A 19,177-nucleotide genomic window follows, 5' to 3' on the forward strand; every position below is an offset into this window, starting at 1 on the left:
TTTTTCGAAATCGTTAAAGAATGATGCTGAATCACTGTAGTTCTCCAGTCTTATGATTTCCAATCTCCTTCTGCATACGATCTGCAGTGCCGTCGACTCTTTCAAGTACATTTCATCGAACCTTTTTATTATATCATACGCCGTTTTTCCTTCCCTAACATACTCCAATTGTCTGTTCGATATTGCACTATAAATTATATTTATCGCCTTCAAATCCTTTTTGTCCCAGTCTTCATCGTCTCTTTCGTTCTTCATTCTAGTTGTAACAACCTCGCATTCCTTATATTTGAGAAACATCGTGATTCTTTGCTTCCACATTTCATAATCCTCACCATCGAATATAGGTATCATGATTTCTGATCTCTCCATTTTAATTGATTCTTCTTTTTTTTTCTCTTCTTACTCAAGCGTTCCTACGTGCTCGAAGTATATTTTGTTCCTCTGAAAGTTTTTTTTTCTTTACTGAAAACTCACTCGCAAGATCGTAACCACGCACCAAATATCTTGCAAAACTAGTAACCACGCTCTGCTACCATGTTAAGGAAATTCGAGGATTTGGGAATACAAATAATTGACTATATTTCCCACACAACAGTTATACATCTATATTACACTCTGAAGAACGTCTTGCACGCACGCTTGTCGCCAACCGACTATCCCAGATTCTTCTAACATCTGGCAACAGTCTTTTGTCTCCACTAAGACCTTGACGCCCTCTGGCCCTTACACACACCCTCTCATGTACAGTGTAAATGTATCACTTCCCTAACACAATTATCCCGCGTTAGGTTCAATCAGGTTAGTCCCACGCGAAAATGATCCAACCATGCGAAAACGAGTGTATTCTGATTTCTGTTGCAGATATTTCTGTGTATTTCTTTTCGCTTTTCGTCGCTACTTACGACTCTTACGACTAGGAACATGTATTGCAGTTTGAAACTTTGCATGAGAATGATGATGATTGCGGTCTGTATACCGCCAGCATTTCTTTTCATCCTTCCATTACAGACTGGTAAGTTGATACTGATTAATTATGCGGTCGAAATCCTATATAATGGCTACAAAAATATTTGCATCATTATTCTCGTTTCCTAATGAATCGCTGTTTTAATCAAGTTTTATATTGCATCAAATTTCTGTAGTTACATGAAAGTACTAAATTATAGAAAACTTGATATACACGGATTTAATTAATTGATAAATTAGTCAATATATAGGCATTATTATTTCACGCGAAATTTTACAACGTCAAAAACCTAATATTCCTGTACGAGCAGTATTAATCACAAATTGTGAGAATGCCTACTGATAAGGAAGAAAGATAATATAGAAAACGCAGACTTGTGGAAAGAGAATCCTTGACATTAGACACGAATACGCGATTTCACGAAATATTTTATGGTATATCTAAGATAGAGAATATATATAGAGTACATATAAGTATATATAGAGTAAGAATATATATAGAGTATATATAAGTACCAAAAATACATCCTAAGACGTGTATGCGATCTACGCTGTATGGGACGTGTTATAAATGGTTTCCGCCACTCAACCGCATTTGAATTTGTGAACACGATCGAACAATTGACACGAATTTTTAATTCCCGTTTCTACTCTAGTAACGATTTGCTTTGGAACGAGGTCGAATCGTTCTGATTCCGCGCATGATTAACAAATAATTACAGAGGACATCAATTACTTGGCTGGTCTTCCTGAAACTTGATCCAGTTTCGAGAAAATGAAAAATTCGTTTCTTCTCTTTGCTTCCCTGTTCCTTCTTTCCTCCTTTTTCCCTTTTTACATCGCTTTGTTTTACATCGCAATTTATATTTATTTGTAAAGTTTGAATCTCCTCGATATTGAAGATGTTGAAGCTGCAAGTATGTATTTCATTTTAATCCATTCGAGACCGAGATTTAATTGTAAGACGATACCTAGGTGTCGGTACGATCTGAATGTTTAGTTGGAATGATTCTGTGTTTTACTCTCTCCAGGGTATCCTTTTCATACTTTGATTTTAAATCGATGACAATCTTAAATAGTATGCCCCATATTTTTAAAATATAAAATTATATACTATGTTATTCTATAATGTATTATGTACAGTTAAATATATATATAATAATTCTATATTGAAAAAAATATGAAATTAACATGATATATACATTACTACATAAGTTATATATAAAATATGTATATTATACCCTTGCCTACTGACTAATATGAATTTCCTTCGGTCTCGAATGCGTTAAAAGAGAGCGCAAAGAAGGCGAAATTACTTATTGTAATTAGTAAAACGACCTGAGAGGCAGACAGATACAAGAAAGAAGGAATATTATATTAGCGGCATTATCATGTTTTTGCTCTCTTTAAGTCTTTCATCGAGACAGACAATCTACAGGTATTAAGACAGACAATCTACAGGTATTAATCGACCAATTTCTCCAAGCTGATAACTTCGAATTGATGTTTCTATATAAGAAGTGTTATGTGTTAATCTGTCTAAATGTTTAAAAGGTGCTATAAATTAAATGTTGTTAAACGATACGTAATTGCCTTTTGATCGTAAATTTTACTATCAAGGGGTCTTTTATGTATGCGTAATCATTATGAATTATAAGGGTGTTTAAAAGCATGTATTTTTTTCTATATTATTATTCTCCTATATTATTATCCTATATTATTATAATATCCAATTATATGTTGATACACAAGATATACAGATTATTATTTATAACGTTTTGGTTTCCTTAATTGAGTCATTCATTTAGTACAAATGATAAGAAATTAGTAATAATTCACAAAAAAGGGATATTGTAGTAGAAATATTATAAAAAAACATTTTCTGTTTTAGTGTAGAGTTACTCCTTCTTACAGACAGTGTCGTACAAATCTGTACGTCTCTGAGAAAATGTAGGTATCTGAGCCCTTACTTCCTCAACAACTTTTAGATATGATAGAAAAAAGAAACATACGAAGTAATAAGTAATGCTTACTAATAAATTCAACAAATACAGAGGAAGATGGCTAAATCGATAAAATAACGAGACTAAAAATTAATTACATCATGGATCTCTCGCTTTTAATTTTAAGCTGTAAATTACCGATATCGGTGACTTTTTTTTTTTATTTATTTGTTGAAATTTTTTTTTTTTTTTTTGATATCGGTGACTGCCATATTCTCTTGAGTTTCCAAATCGTAAAGAATCTTTCCCCAGGGATTGGTCAACTGTGTATGTCCCCATGCGACGTAACTTGCTTAAGGAACACGAGCCGGTGATATGCAGGCAACGTATAATTGATTATCATTCGCTCTAGAACGCTGAAGTAATGACCAGTGCAGTGGTCCAGTGGTCATATTGAATGCCGCTGGATATATCAGCATTTGGCAACCTAACCCAGAGAAGCAGGAAATATGAAGCCACCGAATACCAATTAACTTCGTAGTTGCACGGTTCACATTCCATCATTTCTGAATATGCGAGGACAGTCCTCTTATTGTGCTTTTAATTCTTTTATTTGTTTCATTTTCAGCAAATATACTGGTTTTTTAAATTAAGCTTCTTTTTATACAGAGTTACAGATTATATTAATTTTATATAGAATATATTTAAGAAAGATATTTAATTTTTTGCTAGTTAAGTATTGATCGATTAAGTTACTGTACCTTTGTTCCGATAAATGCGTGCCATTTCCTCGAATCTAATATCATAGCAAATGCCAATACCTATTTTGCAGCCCTTCACATCGAACGTCGTTAGGGAGTTACCAGGACTGAGTGAATCACTCTCTCGAAAAGTAATCTTATTAGGAATGTCGATGTCGAATAGATGTACCTAATAACATAAAAATGTAGTCGCTAATTCTATTGCTGCAACTTTTGTAATTTAATATCAAAGTTACCAACTCCTAAACTTTAATTATTTTTTATTTAATAACTGACAGCGTTTTTATCACTTTCTTTTATTAAAAATCTTATCATTTAATAATGTTTAAAAAGGAGAAAAAATAAGTATAATAATATTTTAAGTATGTGAAAAATTTATATTACACATTACAACAAAAATGGGCGTTTCCCGTATCATAACGTATTTTATAAACCGTAAATTATAGAATTGGTTATAGTATACGTATGTACATATGTATATTCCTAAATTATTCCTAGATAGAGTCACTTTCTTCACCCCAATATTTTCAAATTCAAAGCCATAAAGGAATATATTACTTACCTTTCGGTGTTTTGCTATCAAAGTTTCATCGGGACCCCAAATAGTACAGGTATTGTACAATTTATCGCCTTCTATTTCAGGCATCGTACCACCAACTACATAGATGTTGTTTTCTTTAGCTGCGTTCGATGAAGCAACGCTCGTTTCACCATCAGGAATACTCTCAGCGTATTTTCGAAAGTACTCTGCATTGCAATATTTCAATTAATGAAAAATAACTGTCTTTTGTTCCAACCATAAATTAAATTGAAATGTTTGTCAGTTTTTTATTTTTTAAATTATTAAAATAACTAAGTTTTATATTTCGACTTAATTAAATATGCAATTACTTAGCTAATAGTATATATAATAAATTGTTTCTACAGGTTCAAAATGAAAAATGAATATTTAGAAATATTTAATTACGACAATGCTATTTGTGTTAGCATCAGTGGCTTGTTACTCAACGACTTTGCTAGTACTTTTTCAAACATAAAGTTAGTTTTCAATTAACACTTATACTAGAGGCGGAATTATAAATGCAAAATAATTGATAATACTAATTTATAAGTACCTAATTATTAGTATCTTAAAAAATATATTTATACAAAAATCACGATAATCATGAAAATGGGGAAATCCTATATTCTCGAATCAATTCACAATTTATTTTGTATATTAATTAGATTCCGCGCTCATCAGTACGTACTCACTGGCGACATCGAGAAAATGTATCGGCAATTCCTCGTACGACCAGAGGATCGGAAATATCAAAGGATATTATGGCGCAGCGCGAGTGGAGAAACAGAAACATATGAGCTTAACACCGTAATACTCTTATCATAGAAATAGAAGCAGTCCTCAATTCCCGCCCTCTAACTTCTATCTCCACCGATCCAAATGATCTCCTAGCCCTCACTCCCGGACATTTCCTCATTGGCGATTCATTAATGTGCTCTACGAATCATCTTTCGACCGGCTTTTCTTGGCCTACCGTTTCCTAACGCTGTCCTAATACTATCGTCTTGCTGAGATCCTTTTTCCGATTGTATCTTCTGCTTATTTTATTATAAATCCGAACTTTCATTCACGTCGTATGTTTTACAGCGTAAAATCCGCTAGAGCGTTCCAATAAATGTAACCAGTAGGTGCTCTAATACTCAAACGCACCTGTGCGTATCTCTGCATATTTGCTGAAGAAAAAGATGAATCTTACGTTACATTTCCAATATGCGTAATAAGCCGAAAATTTCTCTGATGCTAATCCTTCGTAACAAAAGGATGGCTTCACTATATGCATGAAAATAGCATTTGGCAATCGTTAGAAACACAATACATGGATATATATGTAGTTGCCAAATTAACCTTCGCGGTGTTCAAAGTGAACGGCTAGAAACGATTGCTTTTTGCTATACGCGCATGGTTCGATTTCACCATAATTCGTTATTAAGACGTTTCGAGAGAAGCAAAGGATGTGGTGTCGCAACGTGTTGCGCTCGCACAATGCTCTTTGGATAAAATTCCCGGGGCGCGTATTATCGCGTACGCCGCGCGAACGCGTTGAACCTTCGCGCAAACAATGAGAGCGTGAACGCGAAAAAATAGCGTTGAGCACGTAACATTCGGCCTGATATCGTTGATTGGCCGCGAATCGTCAATGTGCACGGGACAGTTTTACGTAAAGACATTCGATCCGTACAATTGTGTTAAGACGTCGACCATAGAACGTACTACGTTGATGCAATTAAAATTTCAATGAAACAGGAGAACGCGCTAATAACTAGTCACCCCGTTGTTGACCATAACGTACAAATACTTTTGTTTAAGAGCTGCTCGTTAGTGTTTACCGCGTGCAGAGATTAAGTGACGAACAAATTACGTTCAAAGGGTATAGAGCTCGTTCTCGATTAAAATTCTCCTAACTTTCTAATGGTATTAGAAATTATAACTTGAACGTATGTACGCGACTGGCAATAAATATCAGGACAGCCGCGGATATTTAGTATAAATCGAATATGTGTTCCATTGTCCTTAATTTCTTTTATTATCGATTATTATTATTATAATTTTTATATTAATATTAATATTATTTAATATTTTAATATTAATATTATTTAATATTTTAATATTAATATTATTTAATATTTTAATATTAATATTATTTAATATTTTAATATTAATATTTGTCGGATCACGATTCGAATTTTGGGCGCGCGACGACTCTTCATGTGGACTAGCCATCGTTTCACAAAGCCGAGATTTTATTTACACGTATATACAGGTCTATCACTAAGCTTAACAAATAATAAGTACGACTAATAATAAGTCTAACAAACACTAAGCCTAATGAATAATACGATCTACGAATAATTAAATTAAATAATACTATTAGCAATGTTTGAGTTCAAACGAATCCACGGTCACCGGGATAACTCCTTACTAAGCGAAACTAACTTAGACGCAAATGCGATCGTCGAAAATGCTCGATGTATCACTCTCCAAGGCAATCGCAAGAATGCCAGCCTCGTGGAGATTTTTCTCCCTGTACGATTGCATTTTGTTTTCTATACCCGTTTGGAAGCATCGAGAAGGTTCCAAACGCCGTTGCTAGGCACACTCGTTGGAAGCATAGAGAAAGTTCCAAACGCCGTTGCTAGGCAGTTTCTGCCTGGAGTTTTGATTACTAATACAATGTATGTCCCATTGCATCGGCACCTTCGAGGCAACATCACACGTGGCTCGGCCCGCTCTCGAGGCCGCATGCCGCCACAACCACATTTCTCGGAAAACACATACAACCACTCCAGACCTCCGTTAGATAAAACATCCATCCCGTGACCGTGGCTACGTTCAGCGACCTATTGTCACCTCGAACCCAATCTCGCTTATTACAAATCGTAAGCAATTACAACTATAATAAAATCTAGGCTAAGGTACTAGAGGATGTTCCCAAGATTTCCAAGGAAAGGCTTCGGCTTTCCTTTCATCTCCGACATATTATTTAATATTTTAATATTAATATTATTTAATTTATTCTATTATTGATTCGTTCCATTCCGTTTACGTCATAATACGTAGCCTGCGGATTTTTACGCATATTTTTCAGAATATAAAGGAAGCGAAAGAAAAAACTAGAAGCTGGATAAAAAATTGTTATACCTCGATTAAACGTTACAAAGCGTGCTACTTTCCGATGTTTTATATATTTCCACGTGTCACGCGTGTACTTTGCAATTTTGCCCTTTCAGATTTCACAGAAATGCATAAAACTTCCGTGACCTAATTTTTTGGCACGTGCACGTGCTTCCAAATAAATTCGATGATATTAAATACCAGATTATAGGAACCAGAAATGAAGAGTTCTACAACGATGGAATGGGTAAATGATTGTCGATCAGACGAAAGACAATAGCAAACAACGATATAGCGATGATTAATTAATGGAAGATTTTTTCCTTTCAGCAAACAAAAATAGAACTTAACGAACTCAGTAATTGATAAATGATTACGTATAAGATAAGTGCATTTTCCAACTGTGAGTCATAGTTAACGTTTAGTTTAGCCTAGGTAGGATCTTAGCTTTGGAGTAAATAAGTATAATAGTAGCAAAAAATCGATAGAATTGTTAAAAGACTGTGACTAATCCTGGTCGACTGGTCAGTTATCATCTGAATCTATTGTTATTTTGCTAGTATACTTTTCGAATCATTTTCAGCTATTCTATGGGCAAGCATTCGTTTCTTTCGCGCATGCCACGTATCATTCGCTCATTAACTCGTTTTTGAAAGCTTTTACCGGCGAATGAAAAACGTAACGTACACTTGCATAATGCGTTCGAAGTGTTCGTTCGTTCAATATTCATGTAAAGGTTAGGCGATACGCGTGATAAGTCGCGATGCTACGAGATGTGATTAGATGCGGATGTTAATATCTTGTAAATACCTTTCCTCGACTATGATAATCATCGAACACTAAGAATTTCGCAAATCGATGCAATTAATCGGTGATCTTGTGGGAAGAAATTTCGATATCACGATAATGTTAACGATAGTATGTTAATTACGACTAGTACCGTTACTGTTACATTGTGTCAACGACTCCTCCGCAAGCATCCGTGCAAGTGTTATTTATTATTATGCTCACCTTCTATTGAAAAGTTCTTGCCTTGCTCAGCAAGTCTTTTTGATTTTTTTCCTGTAGAACTTCCGCGTATTACCGATTTTTATGCTATGTACGTGTTTGTAGGAGAACTTTCTCTGAGCCGCGAAGTTTTCTTTCGACGATTCAACGATCGAAAATCAAAGAGAACCAATGTTCTCTCTTTCGATAAAGTATGTGATGATAGCCATTGCCAAAATTATTGATATATTTATCTGGTTGAAGACAATCTAGCAAATTATACAGCAAGCCTAATGAAATAATAATAATCTTTATCATTAAATTGCGCTATTATTTCATAATTTCATTGAAGGATAATAGAAATTCACGAAGCCTTCAAATTGGATTTCATATTATAATAATGTAAACATCGTTTGACGGTATTATCTGGTTGTGAATAGGGTTGATTTGATTCAGACAGCGCCAGTCATCATGACATCGACTTCCTATCTCGTTATGTAACATTCATCAGAATAACAGACGCAATTACCGTCACTGAATTATCTTAATGACATTCGTTATTAATGAGTAAGTGTTTTCGACATACGTCGGAGGTCGCAAATCTTGGATCATCTTTCTTTATTATCTGTTTAGATCCAATCCAGTTCCTTCACAGAACTTCTTTCCCTTCAATTTACCTAATTTAATAATTCTTCAAAATTTTCTCATTTTCATTTCTCATTGCATTGTTTATTATATATTCTACAAACCCGTATGAACACAACGCAATAAATTGACACGATAAAAGCGTTGAGATAATAACCACGAGACAATACTCGACAATAATAATACGAGACAATAATAATCGAAAAAGCTGATGAAACAAAGGAATGAGTAATTTGTAAAGACAGGAAAACAGCAATTAACGTACATACAGCTACAATTGAAAATAACTTTCTTCGCTTTAAATGAAATTCCAATCAAATACGTTTTATCAGACTCGACTAACAATCAATATTATTAGCTCAACAAATACTCGAGATTCCCAATGTTTTTTGTCGAGTTTCAAATAGAACGTTAATTACTCGCTTGTCGGAACGTCCATCGGCATCGAAGACCGTGAACCAATCTACGTTATCTTCTCCTTCGTTTCAGGCTGTCGCTGGCGATACCAGTCAACCGCGAAGGTTACTCGAGATGCAGCATGTACGATGTAAATTACACGGAAATTTTGCTAAATGGAAGCCACGTACCGGACCCATCGTGGCCAACGAAAGATTGCCAACAAGGATGGGAATTTAATTATACCACCGTCCCTTATGCGTCTGTGGCATCCGAGGTGACAGAAAATGTTCGACTTGTAATTTCCTGCTTTTTGAATATTTTATCTGTTCCTATCAATCAATCCCTTTATACTGTGTATGTCGTATTCGATTATTTGCATGATCTATTTCGATAAAAAATAAGCGTAGTGTACAATTTTTGGAAAGAAAGAAGAACGATAAAAAGGGTCGAATAAACGTTTGTGGAAAGATCGATAGTTCAGAAGTGGGAAAATTAACAATGTCGATTTCCACAGAGGAAAATTATAGTACGTAACAGAATTACTAGTACATATTGCAGTAATAATTAGTGCATGTAGTGAAATTACAGAGTACATTCTAAATTCAAGCGTTACATTGCCAAATAAAATACAATCGAATAAATATTTATAAAAATACTTAAAGAAAAAAAGGATAAAAAATTTCGAATTATGAAAGCTGATAAAACTAGGTTGCGATAAAACTGAAAATGAAAATATCGGATTGAAAAGAAACTTTAATAAAACGTTATAACGAGCAACAGCGCGAACACGCAGATTTGTTCGACATAAATTGCAAGACTTTTGCTCCAGTGGATTTCCATGAACTTTGCGTCGCTCGTCAGGAGGAGAATTATTCATCGAGGGGTAGGAAGCATCCAGAAGAAGGACGCGAGAACGCGCAGGGTCTTAAGCTTCTCCTTCTTTTTTCCTCAAAGGGAAAGAAAAAAGGACAGAGGCGAGCTTCATTAGGAATTTCGAAACTTTGATCGAAAATTCGTTTAATCGAGGCGTTGAAATTGCTATAAGATTTCTGTGATGCTGATCGTGATCAGAAGTAAATCATTCGACTGTAGTTTTCTGTTGCAGCTGGGATGGGTTTGTCAGTATGATGCATTGCCAACCATAGCTCAAAGTATCTTCTTCATCGGCGCTATCTTCGGAGGATTAATTTTTGGATGGGTTGCTGATCAATATGGAAGAATACCAGCTTTGCTCGGAGCTAATTTAATGGGATTTCTCGCTGGGGTGGCTACTGCGTTCACGGGTAGCTTCTGGCAGTTCACTTTGTGTCGTTTTTTCGTTGGATTCTGTAATATCGAAAAATAAGGATAGAAATTTTTTTTCGATTACTTACAATTTATTAATATTAAACTGAATATACAGATATAAATTGGACAGAGAACGATATTTATTTAACGGAACTAAATGCAATACTCGTATCTATATCAAATAACTTTACAGTTATTTGATCACTCTCGTCACAACGAATCTAACACACACACACTCTCTCTCTCTAACAACTCTATCAATTCTCACGACTCTACTCTTCGACGACTCGAAACCTCTAACGACTCTACTCTTCGACAACTCGAAACCTCTAACGACTCTACTCTTCAACGACTCAATTAGCTCTGACTTTCGCAACACACTCGCTTTTCGACTCGCATACTCTGACTTCTCGGTCGTCCGCCCTTGAAACACGAAACCGTCCTTCTGCTCTAACGTTGTTTCTTGTTTTTCTCATATCTCTGTAAGAACTAGGTTACTTTAGTCACATAGGCGCTCTTAAATGTAAACGAACCACAGAAGGACGACGTACACGGTTTTTTCTATTTTCAACCGATCTCTAATTCAAATTTATTCTACGATATTACAATTCGCCTTTGATAATTGCTTCACTATGATGTACATATTAGGTAACCGTTTTTCAATAATTTCTTTTTTGCCCTGGAATTGAGTTTGAAAGCCACACAGTGGCTACAAAAAGTACTTGTACGTATGTATCCTTCTTTCCTTTTTTTTAAATCAGGTTTTACGTTTTATTTTGATAGCATTAATTATTTATAAGCATGTATGAAAGTATTACAAATGATACGAAAGCTAATATTTTAATCAGTCTTATCTTAAGACTTAGTCTTAATTAATTGGTATATATATAAATGCTGTTTTAAATACGATAGTGTACAGTTACTTTTTGTAATTACTGTAAGCAGGAAGATCTCTAAGTTTAAATAACAATGTAATCTCTACAACATACTGTAAAACTGTTGTTATGCTTGATTTACGACTGACGTTTCTACAAGTATATGAATTTCGCAACAGAACTCACGTTGCCATGCAACAATTTAAATGAAATATAAAACCATTCAAAGTTACGAAGATGCTTAAATACATATGAATATACATGAGGTCATACATATTTATTTTTTAACTGCGGCGTTTATATCAAAGAGAGGGAGAGAGACAGAGAAAAATTAATTTTCCTGTTTTATAAGAATTTCATGCAAGATAAAAATATGGAACTTTAAGATATTTGGATTTATATATACCATTGAATATTTATAATATTTAAAGGTAGTTAGTTCGCAATCATTTTCTATACTAATATTTTCCCTCTATACTCGCGATCAATTATAATTTTGTTTTCTCTTTTAACGAGACAATATTCTGATTACAAAGGATTAGTTGTTCAAAATTGCTTTTCATTTCTGGACAACTATAGCATACCAGGGTTTTCATAAATTTTCACTTCCCAACGGAAAGCGAAGGTAACGAATGAATGGTTCCACAACGAACGCTTCCACAACTATAAATCTATGTATATATATACATACGTGTATATGGTTTTGTTAAGGAAATTCGAGGATTTGGGAATACAAATTATTTACTATATTTCCCACACAACAGTTATACATGTATATTACTCTCTGAAGAACGTCTTGCGCGCACGCTGGTCGCCAACCGACTATCCTAGATTCTGCTAACATCTGGCAACAGTCTTTTGTCTCCACTAAGCCTTGACGCCCTCTGGCCCTTACACACACACTCTCATGTACAGTGTAAATGTATCACTTCCCTAACACGCGTCCTTACATTTATACTGTACACTTAATTTTATTTACATACTTGTCGAATTAACAAAATATTTAACATTTATCGCTTTATTTACATTTCTCTTATTTTACATTCATCCATGACCTAAACCTTTCAAATTTCTCTCTACACAGTGCCTTCGTAAAAATATCCGCAGTGTTTTCTTCTGTACTTACTTTTATTATGTTTATCTTATTTTCCTTTACGTACTCGTGAACGTAGTGGTAATGAACTTCGATGTGTTTAGAATTTTTTGTAAAAGTTCCGTATTTTGCTATACTCATTACTCCAGAGTTATCCTCATAGATTTTTACAGGGTTATCGTCTACATTTACATCGAAGATTTTCATTAGTTTTCTGATAGTCATTACTTCGCTCACCGCTTCCGATAGAGCAACATACTCTGCATACGTCGAGGCTTTTGTCACACACCTTTGTTTTTTAGACTTCCATCCAATTATATTTCCATACCATCTAATTACATACCCAGAAGTCGATTTCCTATCTATATGATCTCCTGCCCAATCAGCGTCCACATAACAATCTATCGTTTCGCATTTTTCATTTCTTTTATAATGTAGCCCTAAATCTCTAGTCCGGTACAAATATTTCAATATTCGCAAGGCATATTTAAAATGTGTCTCGTTACAACAATCTTGAAATCTGCTCAGATAATTCACACTATAACTTATATCGGGTCTGGTATTTACACTAATATACAGCAATGCGCCAATTAAATTCTTGTATCCAATGTCCTCTCTATTTATCTCAGCTTTTTCAATTTTTAAGTTGGTCTCCATAGGTGTACAGTACAATTTGCTGTTATGTAATTTATATTTGTTTGCTAATGATTCTATGTATTTCTTTTGGCTTAATCTCATTTCATTTTTTAAATAATCATACTCTATATTTATTCCAAGATATTCTTTTACTTCACCTAAATCTTTCATTTCAAATTTATCAGTTAATAATTTTTTTACACTTTGTATCTTCCCTTTGTTTTTACTACAAATCAACAAATCGTCTACGTATATTAACAAATAAACAACATTTTCTCCCTCTCCATAAGTATATAGGCACAGCTCTATATTGTTCTTCTTAAAACCTAATCTCGTCACATACTTATCAAAACACTCATACCAGTCCCTCGGACTTTCTTTTAACCCATAAAGCGCTTTCGATAATTTACAAACTCTATTCGTTCCGTCCGCATATCCCTTTGGTTGATTTACATATACCTCCGAGCTTACTTCACCATTTCAAAAGGCAGTTTCTACATCCATTTGCTCAATTATTAATCCATTTTGACAACAATATGATAGCAATATCTTAAAGGTCTGATTACTCGCCACTGGAGAATATATGTCATCGGCTACGTTTCTTTGTTGAAATCCCCTTACCACTAATCTAGCCTTATACCTGTCCTCTGATTTTTTCGTGTAAACCCATTTTACATCTAATACTTCTTTGCCTTTTACCCTTTCTACCAATTTCCAAGTTTTATTCTTATAGAGACATTCTATTTCCTTATCCATAGCCTGTTTCCAAACTTCATTATTTTCGCAACAAATCGCCTCCTCAAATGTACGAGGGATATCTACTTTACAATAATTTGCATGCATCTCGCAAATATTTTCCTTTTCTGGATACCTTGCTGGAGTTTTCTTAATACGTGTAGATCTCCTAGGAGTGTTTGAGCTTTCAATACTACTATTATTTTCATCTTTCCTACCTTCTAACTCTTCCTTATCCATACCGACCAATGAATAGTTATCTTCGCTATCATTTCTATCTGCCTCTGATGAATTTTCCTCAAAACCGATACATTTAGTGTCTGTCTCTATGACCTCTACATGTATAGCTATTGTTATTTTCCCACCTAATAAGACTCTGTATCCTACTTCACTATATCCTAATAGAATTCCCATATCTGCCTTCTTGTCCCATTTGGAAACTCTTTTTTGTTCTGGCCTTCTTACAAAAACTTTACTTCCATATAGATGTAGATTTTTAACACTTGGTTTTTTCCCGAAGAATATTTCAAAAGGTGTCTTTCATTCTATAGTATTCGCTAATATTCGATTTTTCAAGTATGCCGCTGTACAAACTATTTCCGGCCAGTACCTTTTATGTACTTTCGCTTCCGCTAACAGGCAACGCGCCCTGTCCATCACTGTTCTATTATACCTTTCCGCTGTCCCGTTTAATTCATGTACGTATGTTGGGCAATTATTTATTCTTATACCTTTATCCCTAGCAAATTTATAAATTCGATTATTTAAATATTCTTTACCATTATCGCATCTTAATATTTTTAACCTCTTGCCCGTTAAATTTTCGGCTTCATTTACGAACTGTACGAAAGAATCAAAGACCTCATCTTTTGATTTTATACAATAGATCCTAGCTATTTTACTATAATCATCGATATATGAAATGAAATATTTTTCTCCATTGAATCCGGTGGTCTTAAAGGGACCACATACGTCCGTATGAATAATTTCCATTATTTCCCTAGCCTTAGTTCGATTATTTTTGAAAGGTAAGTTATGCATTTTGCTTTCTATACACACCCTACATTTCAAAAGTTCCTTTTCAAATTCATTCGGTATGCCAGTCACTAGCTGCTCTTTACCCAAAATCTCTAAATATTTAAAATTTACGTGTCCTAGCATCCTATGCCATCTTTCCTTTTTACTCATACCACTACGTTCGGCGCTGTTTACTAAGTGCTTCTTCCCTTTCAATATACTTTTTATTCTATATGTCCCATTCTCTTTGAACGCTACAGCTGTAAGTTATTTATTAAGTTTACAGCTGAAAGTACAGCGTTAAGACCCTGATTGAAACTTTTGAAGAGACTCTGTTGAAACGTAAGAACGCTGATTGAAAGTTCATCAGACGAGTCATTGAAACGAGTTTTCTTGATCGAATAGCAAGTTTGTCCTGCAGACAGCATTCCAATTGTGAAAATCGAGACCAAAGAAACTCAGGTGACGTGCATTAACCCTGAATCGATGACTCAAGCCGAGGTTGGAAAAATTTACAATTTGTTCGACAAAACAAGGCCAAGTTGACGAGATTCGTGAGCAAGTGGCTGGTTCGTTAATGATTTGGCGTTCGAATTTTCTTATTTCTATTCTAATTATCAAGGTCGATTAAACGATTGATCACGAATATTCGACGGAAATATTGAGAAAGAAGGCTCGATCTGTACGAGTGTAAATCGTATTTTAATCAATGACTTGAGAAAGTGAGGTATTGATTGAAACTAAGATAAGTGATACTAATTCGTTTCGAGCGCGTAACAAATTACATCATCGGATTCATTGATTTGCAAATAATTCTATATTCAGTTCCGTATTTATAATCGAGCGTAGCGAAGATAAAATGAAAGGGACGTGATTATCCGAGGGTCTCACAACTAGAGGAAAATCGATGGGAACGAGGAAATCCTTAATTGTAGAGACTACGTAGAAAATACCGTGGAAAATATCATATATATTTTAATAGAAATATTTTTGTACTTTTTTTTAAACATTAAAACTTTAGAGCTTTAGAAGCTTTATGTATTAGTATACGTATTTATACAGACTTTGAAATTCATAACAAATTTCTCTAGATAGATGCGGATTTTTTGTATTGTTTCGTATGTATACTTGTGTCACTTTTCTTTCTAACGATATTTAGTTAAAACGTTCGTCTATATCATTTATAATAGATTTTGTTTTTATTTATATTAATGTTAATTTTATATTAATAAAAATCACTGAAATTTTCAGTATCATCATTATTTAGTATCATCGAATTTCTTTCCTCTTTATGTTCCATATTATTATTAAAATTCTCTAATAAACATTCAAATATCCTATAGAATATTTCCATTATTTTTCACGTCATTATTTGTAGTCATATTTTCCATATTTTATTATCGATAAAGTTTGAGTTGGTTCTTTAAATTCCTATTCAACATTCCAGCTAACCAGTTGATATCAATAACACGTGCCTTTCTTCCTGCCAGGATTTATAACTTATTCAAGCAGAACCTCACTCGACCAGCTCGTTGAAAGCGTAGAATTCGATCAACTTCATACAACTCACATACAAACTGCAGATAATGCTAACAGTGGGAGGAAAATATGAGACTGCAAAGCGTATAAACCTAGTAGTTTATAAAAGCATTTACACATTTTCCACAGAAAATTTATATGTATGTAGAATATGTGTTATATAAAACATTCTGAAATTTCATTAGCATTGTGATGATTATATTGGTAAAGTTTGAAGCATTTCTGAAGATGCACATAGAAGTTACGAGATATTTAATGCAAACATTTATTTAGTACAAATATACAGCATAAATAGTTATCTTAAACATGTAATAAATGGTTATCAAATATCGGGATTTATTAATATAATAAATGTTTGACTATTTTTATAATTAAATATTTTTGTAATTACTGTGAAATATATAATTACGCTAAATAATTTTGTATCTTGTATATAGATTTTTAAATTTACTTAATTGAAACTCTGCATTATAATAACCGTATTTATAATTCTGACGTCATATTCGATATAATTATTATATGACTTTATTACGATCCTAATGAAATTCCAATATATTCATGAATATATAACAGAAACGTAATAATACTTTGTTGTACTAATTATGATACCATCATATATAATAAATATAAATAAATAAAAAATGTCTATAAATGCTAAGATACTTTTACGAGCCAACAGGCGAGAAGGAAGAAACGAAAGAAAAGAAAGAAGAGAACGAACGTTAATCAGTTTCGAAACGTTAACAACGTCCTTGCGTTGGACGGTGCTCGCGTTTATCGATTGGTCGCATTGCGAGATATCGGTCAGATTATTATTATTAATACGATCGTCTGTAATTTATCTTTGCTAACTGTGCCGCACGGAATCTTCGTTTACAATAAATGAGTTGTCGCTTTTGATCGAACGGTAACACGATATGAAATTACAGGGTGACGGAAACAGCTGGGAGAAAAGCGAATACTTTTTCTGCGCGAATAATGTAATGTTAAAGGCAGTAAACCTTGAGAGGCGAAGTGATGAAACGAGTGGTCTCAGAGAAGCTTCTTTACGTCTTCTTCTCCTTTCTGTATCCTTTCTATGAGAATAATATCTCGTCTTCAGAAGAGATCTCCTCGCCCTATCTACGCGTTGTAAAGGCAATACAAACTGAATGATACATATATTTAAAAAACGATATTTTGTTGGTTTTATGAATATTGATTTTTATAACGTGAGGTTCTTCTACTCTTATTTTCTATTAAATTAATGATATATATATTTTAGAATGGCTGTCGCAATGGTGATGATGATGATGGTGATGATGATTTGCAAAAGAAGATGTTGAAAATTACAGACAGCATAAATAATATTTAGATTTCATGGAAGTTGATTTTTGTAATGCGAGGTTCTTCTATTCTTATTTTTCATTAAATTTCTATGTAGAAAATTATTAAACATTTGGATATAACTGGGAGATTATTTCCGTTCATGCGTACCGGAGTTACTCGATGGTCTCGTACTGAAGCTGATAACCAACCCAGATTTTCAGGAAAGCGATTAATAGCTTAAAATTTATTCGTGCGAGATAATAATCCAAAATGTAGTTAAAGTTTTTAAACATTGTTTGTTAGGATTACGAGAAAATGATGAATTAACAGTTATGTATAGACACGTTATATATATGTAGGAGGTCCAGAGCGTATTGGGAAAATTTACGGCGAATCAAACAGGAAATTCCGAGATATTTGCTCAAAATATCTGATTTGTGGAATTATCCTATAGCTATTTTATTTAATAAAAATTAATTCGGGTAATTTTAGAGAATAGAAATATCTGAAACTCGTGATTTAAACGAACGTTCGTCATTTTGGTTTATTATGAATTATAAATTGGTTCATTATGAAGCATGAAAAGTAAAAATCAATGGTACAAAATGATTTTAAATAAGGAAGCGAGTTCCATGGTAAACATGGTTCGAGCATCGCAATTATAATAAAGCAAAAAAAAAAAAAAAAAAAAGAAACAACCACTGAGCGGTAATTATCAGGAAGCCACTAGTTACAACTAATTGAAGGTGATTCCGGATTAGAAGCAAGCCACTATTAAGTGGCTAACACGGTTGCTTCATTAAGAGCAATTACTCTCTATTTTGCGGCAACTATAAATAGACGTTGTTCACTATGATATATTTCCACGTGTTTATCGCATCTTGTCCTGTTATACGATTAAAGAGTTACAACCTTGCGTTTCTAATTTATTGGACGTATACGCACCAGACATTAATTTCGTCTACGTATTCGTGAAATTGCGAGATTCATACATCGCGAAGGTCAGTTCAATTGTTCAAGATAACTTCTCATCGTTTTAATCTGTTTTCTTGTACGAAAATAGAGTAATATTTACTTGTCATTGCACTGTGGATATATATCGATATGTTCGTTCAGGAAGTCAATTGTTTTCATCGAATTAGACTCGACTTTCCGTAGAGAATGTTCATTTCGACATAAATATGTATCTCAGGCTTATCGATCTTTCAATATCTACCATAAATAGCTTAACAAGGTAACACACGCTCGTGTTTGAATTATGTAAATGATCCTTTGGCTCTAACGATCCGTTTATTCACAATTAATTTATGATA

General features: G+C 33.8%; 1 protein-coding gene across 1 annotated transcript; it reads left to right on the plus strand.

Annotated features, from left to right (window-relative positions):
• Positions 1 to 9,432: 9,432 nt before the first annotated feature.
• LOC117240776 (organic cation transporter-like protein) lies at positions 9,433 to 10,719 on the plus strand (the record flags this gene model as incomplete). The annotated part of the gene is made up of 2 exons (XM_033506817.1): positions 9,433 to 9,648; positions 10,480 to 10,719. Coding segments are annotated over 2 exons (456 nt in total), but the record flags the coding sequence as incomplete, so codon positions are not given.
• Between the last annotated feature and the right edge of the window lie 8,458 nt (positions 10,720 to 19,177).

Source organism: Bombus vosnesenskii, unplaced genomic scaffold, assembly GCF_011952255.1.
Source record: "Bombus vosnesenskii isolate JDL3184/JDL3185 unplaced genomic scaffold, Bvos_JDL3184-5_v1.1 scf7180000014896, whole genome shotgun sequence".
NCBI lineage: Eukaryota > Metazoa > Arthropoda > Insecta > Hymenoptera > Apidae > Bombus > Bombus vosnesenskii.